Source organism: Mesoplodon mirus (assembly GCF_964341445.2).
Source record: "Mesoplodon mirus genome assembly, chromosome: 8".
NCBI lineage: Eukaryota > Metazoa > Chordata > Mammalia > Artiodactyla > Ziphiidae > Mesoplodon > Mesoplodon mirus.
Window position 1 is genome coordinate 30,194,059 of NC_138984.1, and position 19,488 is coordinate 30,213,546.

At 40.3% G+C, this 19,488-nt stretch overlaps 1 protein-coding gene across 2 annotated transcripts in view; it reads right to left on the bottom strand.

Annotated features, from left to right (window-relative positions):
• Positions 1-19,488, bottom strand: part of ADAM23 (ADAM metallopeptidase domain 23) — a gene marked incomplete at its 5' end in the record, with an annotated part of 164,420 nt that overhangs the window by 70,587 nt on the left and 74,345 nt on the right. For both annotated transcript variants that reach the window (XM_082631139.1, XM_082631140.1), the window contains one exon: positions 5,367-5,430. In XM_082631139.1, the coding sequence (XP_082487265.1) occupies positions 5,367-5,430 (64 nt within the window). The remainder of the gene's footprint in view (positions 1-5,366; positions 5,431-19,488) is intronic.

Consider the following 19,488-nt stretch of genomic DNA (forward strand, 5'->3'; position numbering starts at 1 on the left):
GGAAAGCATAAAAAACATTCTAGGAGGGCGATGTGATTAAAATGACAAAAGAACAAAGGCGAGAATAGAATATAGAACCCACAAGGACAGGGATTTTTATCTGCTTGGTTCACTAATGCACATCCAGCTCCTAGATCAGAGTGAGTGAAAACAACATCTGTTTAATAGATAAATAAGAATGGCTTCTTCATGAGCCTAAGTGACAAGACCAATCTGAAAGGACCAGAGGATTTATGTTTGTTGAGACAGTGGGTAAATAAACTCCCATTATCTACCTGAGAAGTTCTGTATTTTGAAAGCTCTTTTATAGAGTATAATTCAGTGGTTTTTAGTATATTAAAACAGGGTTGTGTAACAATCACCACTTTCTAATTCCAGGATATTTTCATCACCTCAAAAGGAAATCCTTTGCCCATTAACAGTCATTCCCCATTCCTCCTTATACCTCCCTAACCTCCCCCAGCCCCTGGCAACCACTAATGTACTTTCAGTCTCTATGAATTTCCCTACTCTGGACATTGCAAATAAATGGAACCACATAATATGTGGTCCTTTGCAACTAATTTCTTTCATTTAGCGTAATATTTATAAGATTCATCCACGTTATAGCATGTATCAATCAGTACTTCATTCCTTTTTATTGCTGAATAATATACCACGTTTTGTTTATTTATTCACCAACTGATGGACATTTGGTTTGTTTCCATTTTTTTGCTATTATGAATAACACTGCTGTAAACATCCATGTACAAATTTTTTCTTGAACATACATTTTCAATTCACTTGGATATATACCGAGATGTAGAATTGCTGCGTCACAAGATAATTCTACGCTTAATTTTTTGAGGAACTGCCAAACTATTTTCCAAAGCAGATCCACCACTTTCCATTCCCATCAACAGTATATGAGGGCTCCAGCTCTCCAGATCCTTGTCTGCACTTGCTATTGTCCATGTTTTTGGTTACAGCCATCCTAGAGGGTGTGAAGTGGTACCCATCCAAGTTTAAAATCAAATGAGAGAGTGACACAGGTGAAATAGGGATCAAAATATCACCTTCAATTTTAGTGTTGCTACATTGGAGGAGAGGATCAGCTGAGAATCCAGTGGACCTACTAATGCTGCCCCCTAAGTTAGCCAGACTTACCCACCAAGGCACAGACGACAGGGGATAACCAACACCCTCCCCCAACCCACCCACACCCACAAGGGATGCCACTGCACACTGAGAACAAGTAGAGGAAATGTGCTCTTCCTGTAGGGAGGTGGATCTCACCCAAGAAAGGGAGGAAAGGACTATGTAGCCGTGCCCAGCTCCTTCCCACCAGTTAAGTCGCTCTTCTTTCCCTGGGCAAGAGGGAGCAAGGGGACAGGAAGAAGCCAGGGGGAGAAGATAGAGCTAGGAAAGGACGATTTCCCCACCCCATAAGGATGAAGAGTAATAAAGGGAAGTAGGAACAGAAGTACTGTATCTATCTATTCAGTCTTACACTGTTGGCCAGGTGGCAGTTCCTTTCATAAGAAGAGAAACCAAAGTATTAGTAAGCATTTAAAGCTAATGGTTCACCTAAAAGGGATTTAATAGAAATATATTAAATTTGAAAATAACTATTATACCATCATACTGATGCCTAACTCCTTTAGAAGAACTGACACACTAAAAATTAACTTATTTTTAATAGGTTCATCAACAAAGTTGACCAACAAATCAACAAAGTTGTTTTGTCACATACTGTGTGCAAAGCACTGTGCTAGGAACTCTAACAAAAGCTATTGCTCGGGCTTCCCTGGTGGCACAGTGGTTGGGAGTCCGCCTGCGGATGCGGGGGACGCGGGTTCGTGCCCCGGTCCGGGAGGATCCCACATGCCACAGAGCGACTGGGCCCGTGGGCCGTGGCCGCTGGGCCTGCGCGTCCGGAGCCTGTGCTCCGCGGCGGGAGAGGCCACGGCAGTGGGGGACCCGCATACCGCAAAAAAAAAAAAAAAAGCTATTGCTCTGTTGGTGCAGAAGGAAAGTTCTTCCACGTGCGTTTACTAATACCTGGCACCTATTCTATACTGCCTACTTAATCTGTTGATCTCTCCAGTTCCTATATTTGCTTCACAAGGAAAGAAGCCCATTTAGCCCACTTTCATCCAATAAAAGTAAAAGCCTAAGACTTTAGCCTCTTCTTAAGTAGAAGTGGGAACTAGGTAGGGGCTTCATAGCTGTGATATGGGAAGACCTAGACAGGTTCCTCCAAAGTGTGATTCATCATTTTGTTCGACTCTAATTCCCAGAATATTTTATTTTTTTATTTATTTTTTTTATTTTATTATTATTTTTTTTTTGCGGTACGCGGGCCTCTCACTGTTGTGGCCTCTCCCGTTGCAGAGCACAGGCTCCAGACGCGCAGGCTCAGCGGCCACGGCTCACGGTCCAGCCGCTCCACGGCATGTGGGATCTTCCTGGACCGGGGCACGAACCCGTGTCCCCTGCATCGGCAGGCGGACTCTCAACCACTGCGCCACCAGGGAAGCCCTCCCAGAATATTTTAAACGTCCACATTTAGATTTCACTTCAAAGCCAAGTAGCCTATTAGTGATTCTGTTCCTCCATAGTCATGTGAATAATGGTGTGAGTGTGTGTGTGTGCGCGTGCATGCACATGTACTTTTGTCTAAATAGTTTGAGATCTTTGGAAGAAAGGTTGCACGGCTGTAAAAACAGGTTTATTTAATCTAGCCATTCTTACATATTGATTTTCTTTTCTGGTACTTGATACAAAGATTTTCTTAAACAACATGGAAGGCAATGTGAAGTTTAAAAACATGCTTTTAAAAATGTGTATGTGATGTTAGTAGGAGCATGAATTTATACAAACTTTCAGGAAAAAAAAAACTGTCAATATGTAGCAAAAGCCTTGAAAATATACCAACTCTTTAACCCAGACAATTCCATTCTCAAAATTAATCCTTAATCAATTATTAAAGAAGTGTTCAAAATGTATCTGCAAGGCCTTTCCTTAAAGTTATTTGTACAGTCAAAAGTAGAAGCAATCTAGGGGCCTCCCTGGTGGCGCAGTGGTTGAGAGTCCGCCTGCCGATGCAGGGGATACGGGTTCGTGCCCCGGTCTGGGAGGATCCCATATGCCGCGGAGCGGCTGGGCCCGTGAGCCATGGCCGCTGGGCCTGCGCGTCCGGAGCCTGTGCTCCGCAACGGGGGAGGCCACAGCAGTGAGAGGCCCGCATACCGCAAAAAAAAAAAAAAAAAAAAAAGTAGAAGCAATCTAAATGTCTATCACTATGGGATTAAACAAATTATAGCAAATGAATTGGAAACAATATGATACGTTTTTTAAAAATAAAAGTTTAGAAGAATTTTTAATGAATGCTAAAATGTTTATAGTATTGTTAGGTTAAAAAATTCTCCCACAAGATAATGTGTACCATATCACCTCAGGTTTTGGAGTGTTTGTATAGATACATACACATAAAAAACAGACTGTTACCATTCATTCATTACATATAAAGCAAGTAAGTTTGGGTATATAAACTTGAAGAAAATGGGTCAAAAATAAGAAAAAAGCAATGAATACAAAAACAAACTGCAATGAATACTTCTTTTGTCAGAGTTAAAATACCCTTTGTTTTAAGTTTTAGTTACAACTGATGCAAGATTTGACGTGTCTTATTCATGATAAGGCCTCCATTTGGGACCTCAAATGACCTCTGAAGGCCAATTAGCTATTTCATTTCTTTAAAAAAAAAAAGACCTTCTTGTGAGAAGTTTGGATCAGGTTACCGCAGCCTGCAAAGGTGGTTCATTTGCTGAGTCTGTAAAGGTCTCATGCACTCTTCTCTTCTCCAGACTCATGATTCAGCATCTGCAGTGCTCACAGCACTGCACAGCTGACAGAAGCTTTGTTTCGTACAAATGCCAGGCAGCACTGTTCCTGTGCTTGATTTAGCATTTCTGTTCACTTTCCACAGCATTAACTTTTAGGGAGATTCAACAACCCCCCAGATGCAGCCTAAGGCGAGAACTGACAGACTAGTAAGAATAATATATGGAAGTTCTTAATCTAGGGCATAAAATTCAAAGGTCTGGAACGCACATCAAACTACAAACGTCCCAACTGTTAGTTGGACAGTTATAAATCCGGAGAAATTCCATGACCCTTCATGGCAGTAATCTCAGTTCATACCACCTATAAATACTTGTTAAGAGGTTATCAGACTGACAAGCCCAGGTTATCAGACTGTACAATCCAACAAACCCACACATGAAAGGTCCACTTTTGTGCCAGTGCTCATTAGCAATCAAGGAAAAAACCCAGTAATGCTTCCTCCCGTTTTTTTTTTTTTTTTTTTTTTTTTTGTGGTACACGGGCCTCTCACTGTTGTGGTCTCTCCCGTTGCGGAGCACAGGCTCCGGACGCGCAGGCTCAGCGGCCATGGCTCACGGGCCCAGCCGCTCCGCGGCATGCGGGATCCTCCGGGACCGGGGCACGAACCCGTGTTCCCTGTATCGGCAGGCGGACTCTCAACCACTGCACCACCAGGGAAGCCCCCCCCCTTTATTTGTTTCCGTTTGTGTCCCATTCCCGTGGCACCCATGGACACTGCTTAGGCTCAATGGCACTCTGTGGCCTTCTTACAAATCAGAGTCTCTGGATGCAGCCATTCCAGGGACTTTCACCCTGACTGGTGCAGAGCAACTGTGTTCCTTACATACAAGTAATCTCTCTCTCTTATTTTAATCTAAACCCACTTTTCCTTATTGATCTTCCAGGAAGAGAACAGTTAACCTCCAAATGAAGGAAATCAAGCACCCCACTGCATTTATATTACAAAGCTTGGTGGCCTTGAGAAGGCTTATGTGTCCTCTTTCCACTTCAATTTCTTCCTTTGAGCAACAGGAATGATAATACCCACCTCAGAGAACTGTTGTGAAGATTGAGAGGGAGAATGTTCCCGACATCTTCCTTTCCCCATCTGTCCTCTGTCCCTCTTGGGTACCAAGGTCCCTTGGACAAAACAGTCACTCTAACAGTCCACCCAGTCTGATCGTTCAATTTCTCTGCCCATGAGCCTAGTGCTGCCATGGAACTGGAGAGCTCTTGATACCGTCACTTACATAAGATACTGTATGTATAACCAAAACAATGATCATTTCTTTATTGGCTGGAGTCTCTAACGTTACCTCAAACATTTGTAAATTTTAATCAATTTCTCCTAAAGTTATTTTAAATTTAAAAATAATAGCCTTGTGTAAGAGGCCAGAGGATTTTAGTGAGATAGACAACAAAACAATGAAGTGTGCAATGAACAGTTCAATGATTAAGTATATTTATACTACAGGATGTCCATGTGCTATTGACCATACCTTAGAGTACTGTGGTTTCCCATTTTCATAGTGGATCTCCACATAATCAGAAGACAGCAAACCACTACAAAGGAAAGAAAATAGAGTGATTTCCACATCTAAGACACTTGGAGGTTTAAAAATAGCCAGCTCAATAAATGGATGTGAGAGCCTTGTAAACCACAAAGAGCTCCAGTCCACAGTAAGGACAGAACAGGTTATCATCAAGAGTCTCAAATGTTATCCAGCAACAAATCATTCCTCCATCTGCTAAAAAAGATAAAATACAAATAATTTAAAGATGAACTCCTTTTATGCACACATTCATCATTTGAGTGATATGTTAATATGGAACAAACAAAAAGGCAGGTAACGGGAGAAGACAGGCTCTATATAAATCACACAATTACACTCTAAACAATTGGAATCTCAAAACAATCGCTGAGGAAGAGTACAGAGAAAAGACTAGACAGAAAATATTTTAGGCTTTTCAAGCCACAGGGTCTCTATAACAACTACTCAACTCTGCTGTATTATCACATAAGTAGCCACAGGCAGTACCGTTGTATCCAACAACACCTCATTTAGGGACACTGAAATCTGAATTTCACATAATTTTCACCAGTCAGGAAATTGTTCTTCTTTAATTTTTTTCAACCATTTGAAAGTGTAAAAAACATTCTCAGCTTGAGGTCTGTACAGAAACAGGAATGCTGCATTTGGCCCATGGGCCATAGTTTGCTAACTCCTGGAATAAAGACTAACAGTTAAGAATATAGACTGTGAAGTCGGAGTGGGGTTTAAAACCTAGCCCAGCTCCTTGACTGTGGGCAAGTTACCCAACTCAGCCTTTACGTGAGTCACATGGAGACAACAAAGAGTGTGAATCTCATACACACCAAGAGGCTTAAATGAAAGCATCCACATGAGAACTCAGCGCTGAGTATGTGCCCAGTAACGGGCACTGCGGCTATCACTATTTTTAACTCAGCTTCTTCCAACACATCTCCCCCTATACAATGTGGGAAATAAGAAATATGTGCCTCCGAGGCAGCTCTGGATTGTTAGGGCATCCGGGTTCCTGTTTGGGCTCTGCCACTAGAACTAATGATTATAAGAGATCACTCACATTGACTGAACACTTACTACATCCCAGCCACTGTTCTAAGGACTATAAAGGTAGAACTCATTTAAACCTAATGGTAACTGAAGGACAACAGTAGGTTCTACGATGAGCTGGATGTGTGCCCTGCATTTAGGCTTCCATTTCCTCTTCTGCCAAAGTGTTGGAGCAGACCATGACTCAGGTCCCTCTTGCTCTGACATTCTATTTTCTATAATTCTGCCTAGTCGTAGATTTTCTTACCAGGAAAACCTGACACCGCTTTTTTTTTTTTTTTTTTTTTTTTTTGCGGTATGCGGGCCTCTCACTGTTGTGCCCTCTCCCGTTGCGGAGCGCAGGCTCCGGACGTGCAGGCTCAGCGGCCATGGCTCACGGGCCCAGCCACTCCGCGGCATGTGGGATCCTCCTGGACCAGGGCACGAACACGTGTCCCCTGCATTGGCAGGCAGACTCTCAACCACTGCGCCACCAGGGAAGCCCAACACTGCTTCTTTAACAGAAGGGTGGGAGGACCCAATGATTTCACATCATTTTGAGAACTGCACCTGATGTGGTTCTAAAATGACCCAGTGCGGAGGGCTGGAGGAGGCTTGGAGCCAGTCAACAGAATAACTGGGAGCCATGTGTGTGCCTGGTCCAGCTTGGTTTCCTGTGTGAGCAGAAGGACAACCTTTACAACATGGAAATAAAGCAGGTGCTTGTACCTTGGACAGGTTTTCCTACTGAAATTACTAATCAAATGTGTGTCTACTGATGATTCTACATTTGAAACTAATTATGGTACGTCTACTCATTCCCTTTTCAAAATCTCAATAATAGTAAAAGCAATGAGAGTTCTTAGCTCTCTATACTTCAGAATACCTGAGAAGATACAGAAACTTCTTTCAGTTCTAGTTAATGAAGTCAGCACTGCGAATGTACATAAACAGGGTTGTTGTTGGCAACATTTCTCTGAGGAATCTTTCTGCAACACCAAGAGGCAGGGAGGTTGCACTAACTGCATTTTAATTACCTCTCTCTACAGGTAATTCATTATTTTCAAAATTCTCAACCACACCATCACTGGAGCATGTCTAACAACTGAAAACAAGGTTATTTTAGACCCCTACTTTTGTTTGTAATTACAAAAGCAGATAAAAACATTCTAAGCAGGGCTTCCCTGGTGGGGCAGCGGTTAAGAATCTGCCTGCTAATGCAGGGGACACGGGTTTGAGCCCTGGTCTGGGAGGATCCCACATGCCGCGGAGCAGCTGGGCCCGTGAGCCACAACTACTGAGCTTGCGCGTCTGGAGCCTGTGCTCCGCAACAAGAGAGGCCACGATAGTGAGAGGCCCGCGCACCGCGATGAAGAGTGGCCCCCACTTGCCACAACTAGAGCAAACCCACGCACAGAAACGAAGATCCAACACAGCAAAAATAAAAATAAATAAAAAGGCTGTGCTGAAAAAAAAAAAAAAACATTCTAAGCATTAACTACCGAACGGATAAAGGTCACTTTAATTATCGTATTTCTCTCTTTTCAAGGGCCTTTTCCCCACCATGGACACACCTATTTCTAATATCTCCCGCATTTGAAAAGCTTTTTTTTTTAACTTATTTATTTTATTTATTTTTGGCTGTGTTGGGTCTTCATTGCTGCACACGCGCTTTCTCTAGTTGCGGCGAGCGGGGGCTACTCTTCATTGAGGTGAGCAGGCTTCTCACTGCAGTGGCTTCTCTTGTTGCGGAGCATGGGCTCTAGGCACGTGGGCTTCAGTAGTTGTGGTGCTCGGGCTTCAGTAGTTGTGGCTCACGGGCTCTAGAGCGCAGGCTCAGTAGTTGTGGCACACGGGCTTAGTTGCTCCGCGGCATGTGGGATCTTTCCGGACCAGGGCTCGAACCCGTGTTCCCTGCATTGGCAGGTGGATTCTTAACCACTGTGCCACCAGGGAAGCCCTGAGAATCTTAAAGAAGAAAAATATCCACTTTTCTAGGACAGACAGAGATAGACATAAGACCATATCCTCCCTTTCACAGAGACACTCTACTCTCCCACCTCCTATAAATAGCACCGCCTCCCCATTTGCACCATCCTTCCCTCCTGTCTGACCATTCTTCCCTTAAAACTGTTTCTTTCACTTATCACAGCGTCCCCAGCACCTGGCATAATGCCTAGTGCATAGCAGATGCTTAATCAACATTTGCTGAGTGAGCAAACATCTACCAACATCCACTATATGCCAGGCCCATACCATGTGCTGGGAAGTGGGGATGAAGTATGCAACTTTCTGAAACTGAAACTAAGCAAATCAGTACAAATGTATGAGATTCACCATCTCATCCTAGAATATTATTTGTAACCTTCCTGAAAGTGAATTAATGTCAACTGAAATGTAATCTAATTACAAAAGTCTTAATGTAACTTTGAAATGAGACTTTTCAGTGAGGGGCAAGTAACACTGGAAAGGAAGAACTGAATAGCTAATTGTGTGGTGGTGTGTCTCCAGCTCCACCCTGCAGAAAAGGAACAGGTCATCTGTATCTCTGTAGGCCTGAAGGTGAGTTGTCTGGCAATCTCTGCCTGCAGATGTTCTCCAAGGCCCTTCCTCCACCTCTGCTCTCTGTAGTTTCCCTAGTAGAACTTCCTGTTGAAAATACAATGTTCTAACATGCCAATACTGATCTATTTAGCAATTATGGTCCCGAGTATAAATACTCATTGTACTTTCTTGATCAGCCAGTTGGGTGTTTGGTTCTGAGTTGTCTGATAACTTGGGGGGGCTGATGAAAAGGAATTTCTGAACATTCTAAGTTCTGAAATAAACATCCTTTTTCTAGTCATTTAAGTTACAGAAAAGCTATACACCCCAGCTACTACAGTCCTTCTCATGCAGGTTATCTGGTGAAAGAGAGGTGGCCTTGGGAAGTAAGGAGATAAATGTAGGATGGAAGTTCAAAGCAAGGTGAAAGAGAGTGGAAGAATTGGAATAAGAAAATTCTCTTTTGATTATTGTTATGGAACCCTCTTGCTCACCGCCTTCATGGTGAATCTGCATCACAAAGGTAGTGAAAAGAACTTGAACTAGACAATGTGATTTTACTCAGCATATGAAGAACAAGTATGAGCACCTTAATGATGCTGAACTCCAAGAGCAGGAGAATGGCAAGACTATTAAAACATGGCAAATGAGCCAAGAGTCAGATCAATGAAGGGGACTGTGGCGGAAATAATGCTGAGTATCCACCAAATCCCATGTCATCTTCCCCTTCCTAGAACAGTAAGACTATATTTCACAGCTTTCAGAGCAGTTAGGTTGGGGTCAAGAGATTGAATTTTGGCTCATGAGATATGGGGGGAAGTAATGTCTATTCTTCCAGTTTGACCATTAAAATCCATGCTTCATTATCCAAGCTCTCTCTTCCCTGGAACCCTGGCAGTCACATGCCCTGGAAGCCACATGCCCTAGGTGGCATAGCTACAAGGTGGATGCAGCCTAGGTTCCTACATCTTGACTGGAGAAGAGCTTCCTAGGAAAGCCACTCAAATTGCATTAGACCATAATGTGGGTAAGAGACAAAATATTACAGTGTTAATTCTCAGATTTCATCTTTACTATTGAAACATGGTCTAAATGTTTCTAATTCCAGCATCTATCACAAAAAAAGTTTTAGAAATTTATGTTGAAAGAATTTCAGAATCATCAGCAAATATACAAAGAGAACTTCTATAAGATCTAGGCATTAGAAAATCACACAAAGAGAGAAGTTTTGCCTATATAAATATTTGTTGGAGTCCTTGAGTTTGAGATTTATGTGTCTAATGAAAGAAGGTACATGAATAGCCAGGTGGTCAAAACTCCAAAGGTTTATATCTTACATTCCTCCAAGGAGGCTCTTTATGGAAAAGCCAAGGATCTGAGTAATTGGAAAAGTAACTTACCAAGAATCCGTAGTGCCTGGAAAAGTCATTAACCAAGAAGAGTGAATGACTTCTAGTTTTTTGGAAGATAACTTGAATCCCTTACTTTAAAGAAAGAACTATATGCCTTCTTTTGGACAATCCCAGTCATGGCAGGTTGTGAGTGGGTTAATGAAGCAAATTAAATTGTTCAGAATGAGATGATATAGAGAAGAGGGCCTTGAGCTCTAAGGAAGACTACTAGGAACGGCAAACATTGGACCACAAGATGTGATCATCTGCCCTCTTACCAATTTCTGTTGATTAAAGAGTCCAACGATCTGGCTTGGTAACACATTCATTCATTTAGTGACAAAAATTGTTGAGCACTATGGAGATTCTCAACTTCATGGGGCAGCAACGATGACAGCGTTGGACAATGAAGCACCACACCTGCCCCCTCTTCCCACTAGAAGCTTCACATTTATCCTTTTATACACATAACTATTTTAATTCATTAAATAATTACTCTAAGTTGTAATGAGGAGAGACACAGAATTTAAACCAGTACATTCATACAAGCAGAAGCTTGTAACTTTACTATTATCCTACTGTCCTTACACTGCTTTCCTTTTTGAACACAACAGACTTAAAAAGATGATTCTTCAACCACCATTTCTCTCAAGTCTTAAGAAAAAGTTAGACTCATCCCACCTAAAATAATTTGTATGCCAAAAGTTATTTCAGCTAGGAAATATACACTCCTTTGAGTGTAGACAATACAATAAGAGTTTTAAAGCTGTGTTCAAAGATTGTAGACATGGAGAGGTTGAGATTTAAGAGAGTAGAAATGGTACGTTAAGTGGGTGAAAGTAATTATAGGTTGAATTGAGGCTTAGTGTTAAGTCAAACAAAGGTGGCATGGTAGGCAAGGGCTGGGGAATGTGGGCATATTTCATAGGAACAGAGCTGGAGGTGGAGACTACTCCTGGCACAGGCAGCTCGTAGAGATGTAAGCTTCTTTGAGGGTCACAACAGGAATTTAATGAGTTCCTAAATCACATAAGAGGTTGCAGTACTTTAATGTGTAGGCGCTCATAAGTGATGGCCCATGCGCCACAATACAGTGAAGAACACTCAAATATATTAATAGGAAACACAGGCAGGGCTGCAAGTTAATAGATAGGGCAGTAGAGAGAAGAGGAATTAGGGGAGAAATAAGGGATGAACTTGAGGTGATGTAAAAGCTGAGGACCCCCACGTGATCAGCCGATAAGAGGAGCCAATTATGAGTTCCCCTCTGAGGAAGTAGCATCAATAGAGACATTTTCAATTACACAAAAATAAAAGATGTCTAATTTCTCCTCCCCAGCTTTTAAGCCATACCACTTGAAGTGGCTTAACACATTCCTAGCATGGCTGCCAGCATCTCTATAAGTATACCAGTAATTTTGAGATTCCTCTATGATAGAATTGTAGTTACTTTCACACAAATGGGTAATTTTACCCCCATATGTCATGAAACAAAAACAATTTTAAACACAGGGAAAACTGAATCCAAATAAAGATAGCATACCTTTTGAACACAGTTATACATAACTGAAATGCTTTGGTGCACCATTTTCAAAGCTAATAATGAATATTATAGTTTGTTGAATATTGCTAATACAGGTTCTTTTCTGATCTGCCCAATATTTATTTATACTATTATCAAACCAGGCTTTACACGCAGTAAAATCATAGAGAAATAGATATGGATCTATTATCAGCCTTGCCTTCTTGTAACTTTGTCTCAAAGAAAAAAACTCTCCTCCAAGTCTAGTTTTTGCCATCTCCCAGGACAAGAGCCCCCTACTTCTTTCATTTTTCAGTCTATAGAGAAAAAGTGTACATTTGTTTATACAGTATCCATCCTTCCCAGGTATACATGAAATAGTCAAAAGTGTATAAAGGAAATGAATGGGAAAACTACCAGAAATAATAAGAATTAAGTAAGATAGCCAGTTATAAGATATATATGCAAAAGCAAAATACATTTCTATGTGCACAAGCAAAAATAACCTAGAAATAATACAGGGGAAAATTTTCTACTAACAATGACAACAGTGGCAACAGATGTTATATACGTATGTATTATGCATGTGGATATTTACACATATATGTATAGATGTACATGTACTCTGTAACATTAATGTAATTCCAAACAAAATCTCAGAGAGTTTGTTTAATTTCATGAAATTATTCTAAAGTTCATCTTAAAGAATAAATGTTTATGACAACCCAAACATGTTTTTCAAAAGAGGAGTAACAATAGGACCTCATATTACTACTACAGTAAATGAAATACAGAGCACTGGCCTGATTAGATGGACAGCCCAAAGGACAGAACAGAAAGTCCAGAGATTCAAGGTCATATGAAAAATGTAATATATGAAAATAATGACATTTTAAAGTGGTAAAGAAGAGAATAAATAGGTTTGGGACAAGTGACTAAACATTTTGGGAAAGTTAGATCCCTACATCAGATCTTACACCAAATAATAATATAAGCTTTAAAGGAATGTATGTTTTAAAATAAACTTACTATAAAAATATAGTTGAACGTTAGGGAGCAGAGACCATTTTATGCATGATCTTAAACCCAGAAATAATTTTTAATAACCGATAAGACTATATAATTTTTTTTAATTTCCATAAGTTAAATTTAAAACTACCATAAACAATTGCAAGGCAAACTGAGAAAAAACAAGTATATGAAAAACGAAGGGTTGCTATTTTTTGACATAAAGAGCAAAAAACCAATAAAAACCAACAACCCAACAGAACGTAGGCAAAGGACATGGACAGATGATTCACAAAATATTATGTACAAAATGCAATTCACAGAAAAAAGAAAACAGAAATACTAACGGTGATCAATCATATACAAATCTACAATTGTATTAGTAATAAAACACCTGTAAATTAAAATAACCATACGAGACCATTTTCCCCCATCTGTTCAGAAAATAAAAAATGAGTAATAGTAGCTAGATCTGGCTAGAGTGTAGAAATATTGGCACTTCACACATTACTGTGGGGAAAATGAATTAATATGTCTTTCTATGGGACAATTTACCAATAGCCATCAAGCCCTGAAAGCATGTTCACCTTAAATCCATAACTTTTTATAATCTTATAACAGCTACTTATAAAGCTTTCCTGAGGAAATAGCTAGACAAGAGCAAATAAACACACACACACACACACACACACACACACACAGCTATTCTCTGCAGGTGATGTAGATGCGAGTAGGTTTAAATGTGCTTTTACATTACAGATGCTTGGAAACACGGGAAAGATGTTCACGTCATTCACTGAAAAACGCTAATGAGAGAATGTTATGATGTTGTCTGGTAACTTTTTAAAAGTATGTTTATACGTGTATATTCACATATAGAAAAAAAATCTGCAAAGATATACACACAAATATAACAGTAGGCTATTGCTTCCTGTAGAACTTTCAAAGGTTTTTATTTTCTTTCGTTTACCCATAATTCCTAAAGTTTTTATAATGAACATACTTTTGCCTTTTAAAATGCGAAACCACAATACAAGCTATATTTTTTTGAAGGAAGAGAAACATAGCTCTTTAGGAAGGGGGTGAATTAATTAACTAATTAATTAATAACTAATTTCAGGCCCAGGAAAAGAAAAGAGTCACAGGCATTGACAACCACCACTAACCTTGCTGGGAGCAGTGGTCAGGCCCGGCTGCCTCCGTCCCCTCACATGGAGGTTGGGGTGAGGTCAGAAAAAGAAACAAAATGCAATCCCCACCCTCGAGGTGACTATAATCTCCCAGCTAAAATAAGACGGGACAGCATGTACTCTAATATCATATATAGTAAACCATCAAGCTGCCCCAAAGGGAAAATTAATTTCAACTAAGCTGATCAGGAAAGCAGGGCCAGGGCAGGGTCAGGACAGAGTATAGACAGGGAAATACGGGCAGGAAAGAGCAGGTCACATAGACAGAAACCAGGGTGTGCAGTCAGGGAGGATATTCAGGGTACGGATAGAAGTCCAGTGGCCGGGGCATAAGTCACGGGTGGATGGTGTTTAAAAGGCAGGATTGGGACCAGGCAGTATACAGATTTAAGCAGAGGAGTTGGAACTTCTGAAGGAAAGGGCACTCTAGGACCAGGAACTCACACTTGGAAGAGCTGAGAGTAAGCACTGCATTTGTGTCTTCAGAAGCTGCAAAGTCTTTAGGGCCTGAGAAGGACTGAACACAGATACTGGCTCTTTTACTGGGTCAATTAGAGCCATCTGCAAAGTAATTAATGTTAGCAGCAGGAGAGGACGGCATGAAACCAGCAAAGACACTAAGAAAAGGCCTTTCCACATGTGAAAACCTGTAGATTCAACTTTCCTTCACTCATTCAATTAATGGCTGAAGACTGGATGAGAAGCAAAAAAAAAAAAATAGATGAAGGTTAGATAAAGAAATGATTTTTAACAAGTAAAGATTACTTCATTTTTATTTAAAATTTCCATTTCTTTTTTTATTTGTATTAATGCAGTTAGTTTTATTTTTTAATTTTTAAATTTCTATACAATGTTTAAAGGTTACTTTCCACTTACAGTTGTTAAAAATATGGGCTATATTCCCCATGTTGTACAACACATCCTTGAGACTATCTTACACCCAATAATGTGTGCCTCCCACTCCTCCCCCGTCCCTATGTTGACCCACCTTCCCACTGGTAACCACTAGTTTGTTCTCTGTATCTGTGAGCCTGCCTCTTTTGTGCTGTATTCATTAGTTTGTTGTATTTTTTAGCTTCCACATATAAGTGATACCATGCAGTATTTGTCTTTGTCTTACTTACTTCGTTAGCATAATGCCCTCCACGTCTGTCCATGTTGCTGCAAATGGCAAAATTTCTTTAAATGTTTTTACTGTGAATTATAGATATTTGTCCTAAAATTTAGTTATGCAAATACTAGCGTGAACAGCGATTTTATGCTGTTTTAGTAAAGAGTAAGATTTTTGTAGAACAATTACAGTTGTCTTTTGTGTGATCTCCTCCTCGCTTTTTACCCTACCAAGGAGGAGCCTAACCATTTCTTTCTCTTGTGTTGACACAGTCTGAGCATGTACGGTATCTGCTGGCTGACCTGAGACCCAAGGCCTCCACAGAACCTGCACGGCCCTATAAAGGAAAAGGCATTTGACGTTGTCATTTCTCGGTACTCATCAGAAAACAACATTCTGTGCAATCATGGGATCCTTCATACAAAGAACACAGGGGCCTTTAGATGATAACTGTGGTCCTTCTAAATACTAGATATGTTTATGAAATTATCAGAATGTAGCAATTAGAAACACAGTTCTGCAGTAATATCAAACCAGTACAGCAGCTAAGACCACCACATAGCAAGAAGAAGACGAGGAAGGAAAAGGAGAACTTCTTTGCGGTTTCTTCAAAACACTACAAAATTACTCTTATACAAAGTGACACCTATTTTTTTATAAATTTATTTATTTATTTATTTTGGCTGTGTTGGGTCTTCATTTCTGTGCGAGGACTTTCTCTAGTTGCGGCGAGCGGGGCCACTCTTCATCGCGGTGCGCGGGCCTCTCACTGTTGCGGCCTCTCTTGTTGCGGAGCACAGGCTCCAGATGCGCAGGCTCAGTAACTGTGGCTCACGGGGCCCATTTGCTCTGCGGCATGTGGGATCTTCCCAGACCAGGGCTCGAACCCGTGTGCCCTGCATTGGCAGGCAGATTCTCAACCACTGCGCCACCAGGGAAGCCCTGAAGTGACACCTATTTTTTAAATTAGCACTTTAGAAAAATGATCTTCAATCTTCTGAGCACATTTCATGGCATCGAGAAATTATTCATTGGGCCTTTAATCATTTAAAAAAAAAAGTCACGATTTCCCTAATTTCTCTAACCAAAGAGATTTTTTCATTCTTCCAAATTATGTACCATTTCAAAATAATGACAACAGACCTCTGAAAATTATAGAATTTATTGGAAAAACTACCATTAATTTGTAGCTTCTTTGGAAAGGGGATTTCTTCCAACTAGCATGGACTTTCCAATTCAGTATAGCTCATTCGAGTGTTAACTAGACCTTTTTCACTCTGCTCACTGTTATACCCTCAGTCAAGGAAGATGCCTGAACTAAACAGGCACCCAGGAACCATTTGTTGGTTGAATTAATGAATGAATAATTAATGAATGAAAAGGTAACAGAAATCAGGAGATCCAACTCCTAACCTGACTCTTATTGTCTCTGAGTCCTTCGAGAAGTCCCTAACATTATGGAACAAGTTTTCTCCCTTACAAAAACCAAGATTGTTGGATTATAGGATCTCTAAGGAAACTTCCAGGTCTAAAATAGTGAATGCATGACTGCCATCATCTCCTACCCTAAAAGTATAGCTGTGCTAAGCTGGGATTTGGGATTGTTAACACACACATCTCATCTATAATATTTGGTACCTGCTTTATCAAATAATCAACTGTCTGTATATTGGGATGACTTCAGGCCAACTTTTCCAGAATGGTGCTAAAAGAATGGTTGCATTCATGTTCCATATATACTGCAAAGAGCTGCTTTATAATTTTTTTTCCCTAATTCTACATATTTCTATGTACCTCAATCAAAAAAGAACACCCCAATTTCCAAGAAGGAAAGTGATAAACTCTTCCTACAGATTGGATTAATAAAGAACAAAAACTTTTACATAGAAATTAAACTGAGCCATGATCAAGATCTGCTAAAGCTACATTGTATTAACACCAACCTATTTAAGGGGTGTGTTGAAAATCAGATAACACAATTAGAGTACTGTTACTTGATTGAAACTAAAAATAAGTCAAAAACTTAAAATCAACTATCATGCTTTATCATAAAGATATTGCAAACCAAAGAAAACAGGGAAAAATAAGAACTTATCCTGTGTAAGTTGCTTATGATAAGCAAATCTGGTGACACCTGATGTCATTTTGAAAGACATGTATACAGCAGTGACTACAGCTGTGTAATTTAATCTATTCCAGTTTTATTATATCGTCTGGACATTTTGCATAATACTAAAACTGAATTTTTATCTTTCAAAAGTTACTCAGATCATTAGTTATTTGCACTTGATTCTCTCTTAAAATTCATTTTAAATAATATATAGACAGACACCTTCCTTCTATTTTAAGAAATATAATGTACCAGTAATAAAATCAAGTCAGTGGTGGTAGAAAAAAGCAGAACAACAAATCTATAAATCAGAGTTTTAAGACAATTTCTGTAAATGGGCCTTTCCTCCAGCCAGATAACTTTCATTAAATTGTCTTAAAATTTTAATTCCAAGTAGATAATCTTACGCACAGTCACCATTAAAGTGCCTCTCAATGTCTGGAGGAAAAGCAAAGCCTTTATAAGATTCTAGAAGCAGCCAAATCTCAGAGAGACTGACACAGAAAAAAGGAGAAACTATTCTATTTAGGTTCTTTCAGAGGAACTATTTTTAGTTTAATCCTAAAACCAGACATTTTTAGAACCCTGGTGGAAATTCTAACAATTAACTATGTGATCCATAGTGGCAAATTCACTGAGTATCAATAGTATATTCAAGGATCATGAGTACTTAGGGTTGGGGATGATGATGGGGAAGAAGAAAGATCCTAAGTGAACTGATTCACGTCCAAGAAAGCCATACCAAGGTTGGTAATTCATGACAGGGATAGAAAATGGAGTGGACTACCTTCAGAGAAAAATCCAGAAGCTAAAAGTCTGGTAGAGTTAAAACTCTGGGCCAAGAGCATATTCAGGAGTTGAAATGCATATAGAGTCTAGAGATCACACCAGCATGTAAACAACAGATAAGCAAATGAGATTCTCCAAACTACCATCCCACAGAAATGGCAGGCACCATGCTGTATCCATAGCTCTTGGTATTGCCACCTACACAGAGGAAGCATCTAATCAAGTTCTGTGGCTGATGAGTTCAGGAAGCTCAGAAGAAACAAAAGACAAGATGGCACGTCACACTTTAGTCAGAGGAATCCTCAGGAACTCGAGGGTCCTACAAGCAGAGCTCAGCCCCCCAGGTAGGCAAGGTGAGGCCAGAGACAGTCCGTGGCAGAAGCAACAAGAAAACTGAGACTCAGGCTACTCTCTGTCTCTCTCTCTTTTTTTTTAATTAATGTATTTATTTTTTATTTATTTATTTGGCTGCATTGGGTCTTTGCTGCTGTGCACCACCTTTCTCTAGTCTCAGTGAGCAGGGGCTACTCTTCATTGTGGTGTGCGGGCTTACTGCAGGGGCTTCTCTTGTTGTGGAGTGCAGGCTACAGTAGTTGTGGCACACGGGCTCAGTAGTTGTGGCTCACGGGCTCTAGAGCGCGGACTCAGTAATTGTGGCACACGGGCTTAGTTGCTCCGCAGCATGTGGGATCTTCCCGGACCAGGGCTCAAACCCGCGCCACCTGCATTGGCAGGCAGATTCTTAACCACTGCACCACCAGGGAAGTCCATGTCTCTATCTTTTATAGCTAAGTATTCATGAAGTCAAAAGCCAATCCCAGGTAGTCAGCCCATGAAGAGTGGAAATATATGGCTGAAAGAAGAATTAAGGATGAGAGCAGATGTGATAGTTAAGATTAAGCTAAGAGCAGTGTGTTTTACTATTTCAACACCTATCTAGAGCTTTATGAAAGGGGTGTGTGTGTGTGTGTGTGTGTGTAATTTCTTAATGGGCTATCCATAACAAACAATAAGACATGGAAATGCCACAAGTATATATATCCTCAAGGACCAAGAGTCAACAAGATAAGGAGAAGTTGTGTACTCTCAATATGATAGGCCAAGATAGGAAATTTCTAATTCTTCTTTATAACATCAGACAAGGGTATGTTGCATAACAGTCCACTGAATATTTTCATGACATATGTTTGAACCTTTCATGTTACTCTAATTCTAATTTCAATAAGACGGCATGAATAGCTGAACCCTTTCAAGAATGTTAATTCTCCTTATAATCTTTTTTTTTTTTTTTATGCGGTACGCGGGCCTCTCACTGTTGTGGCCTCTCCCATTGCGGAGCACAGGCTCCGGATGTGCAGGCTCAGCAGCCATGGCTCACGG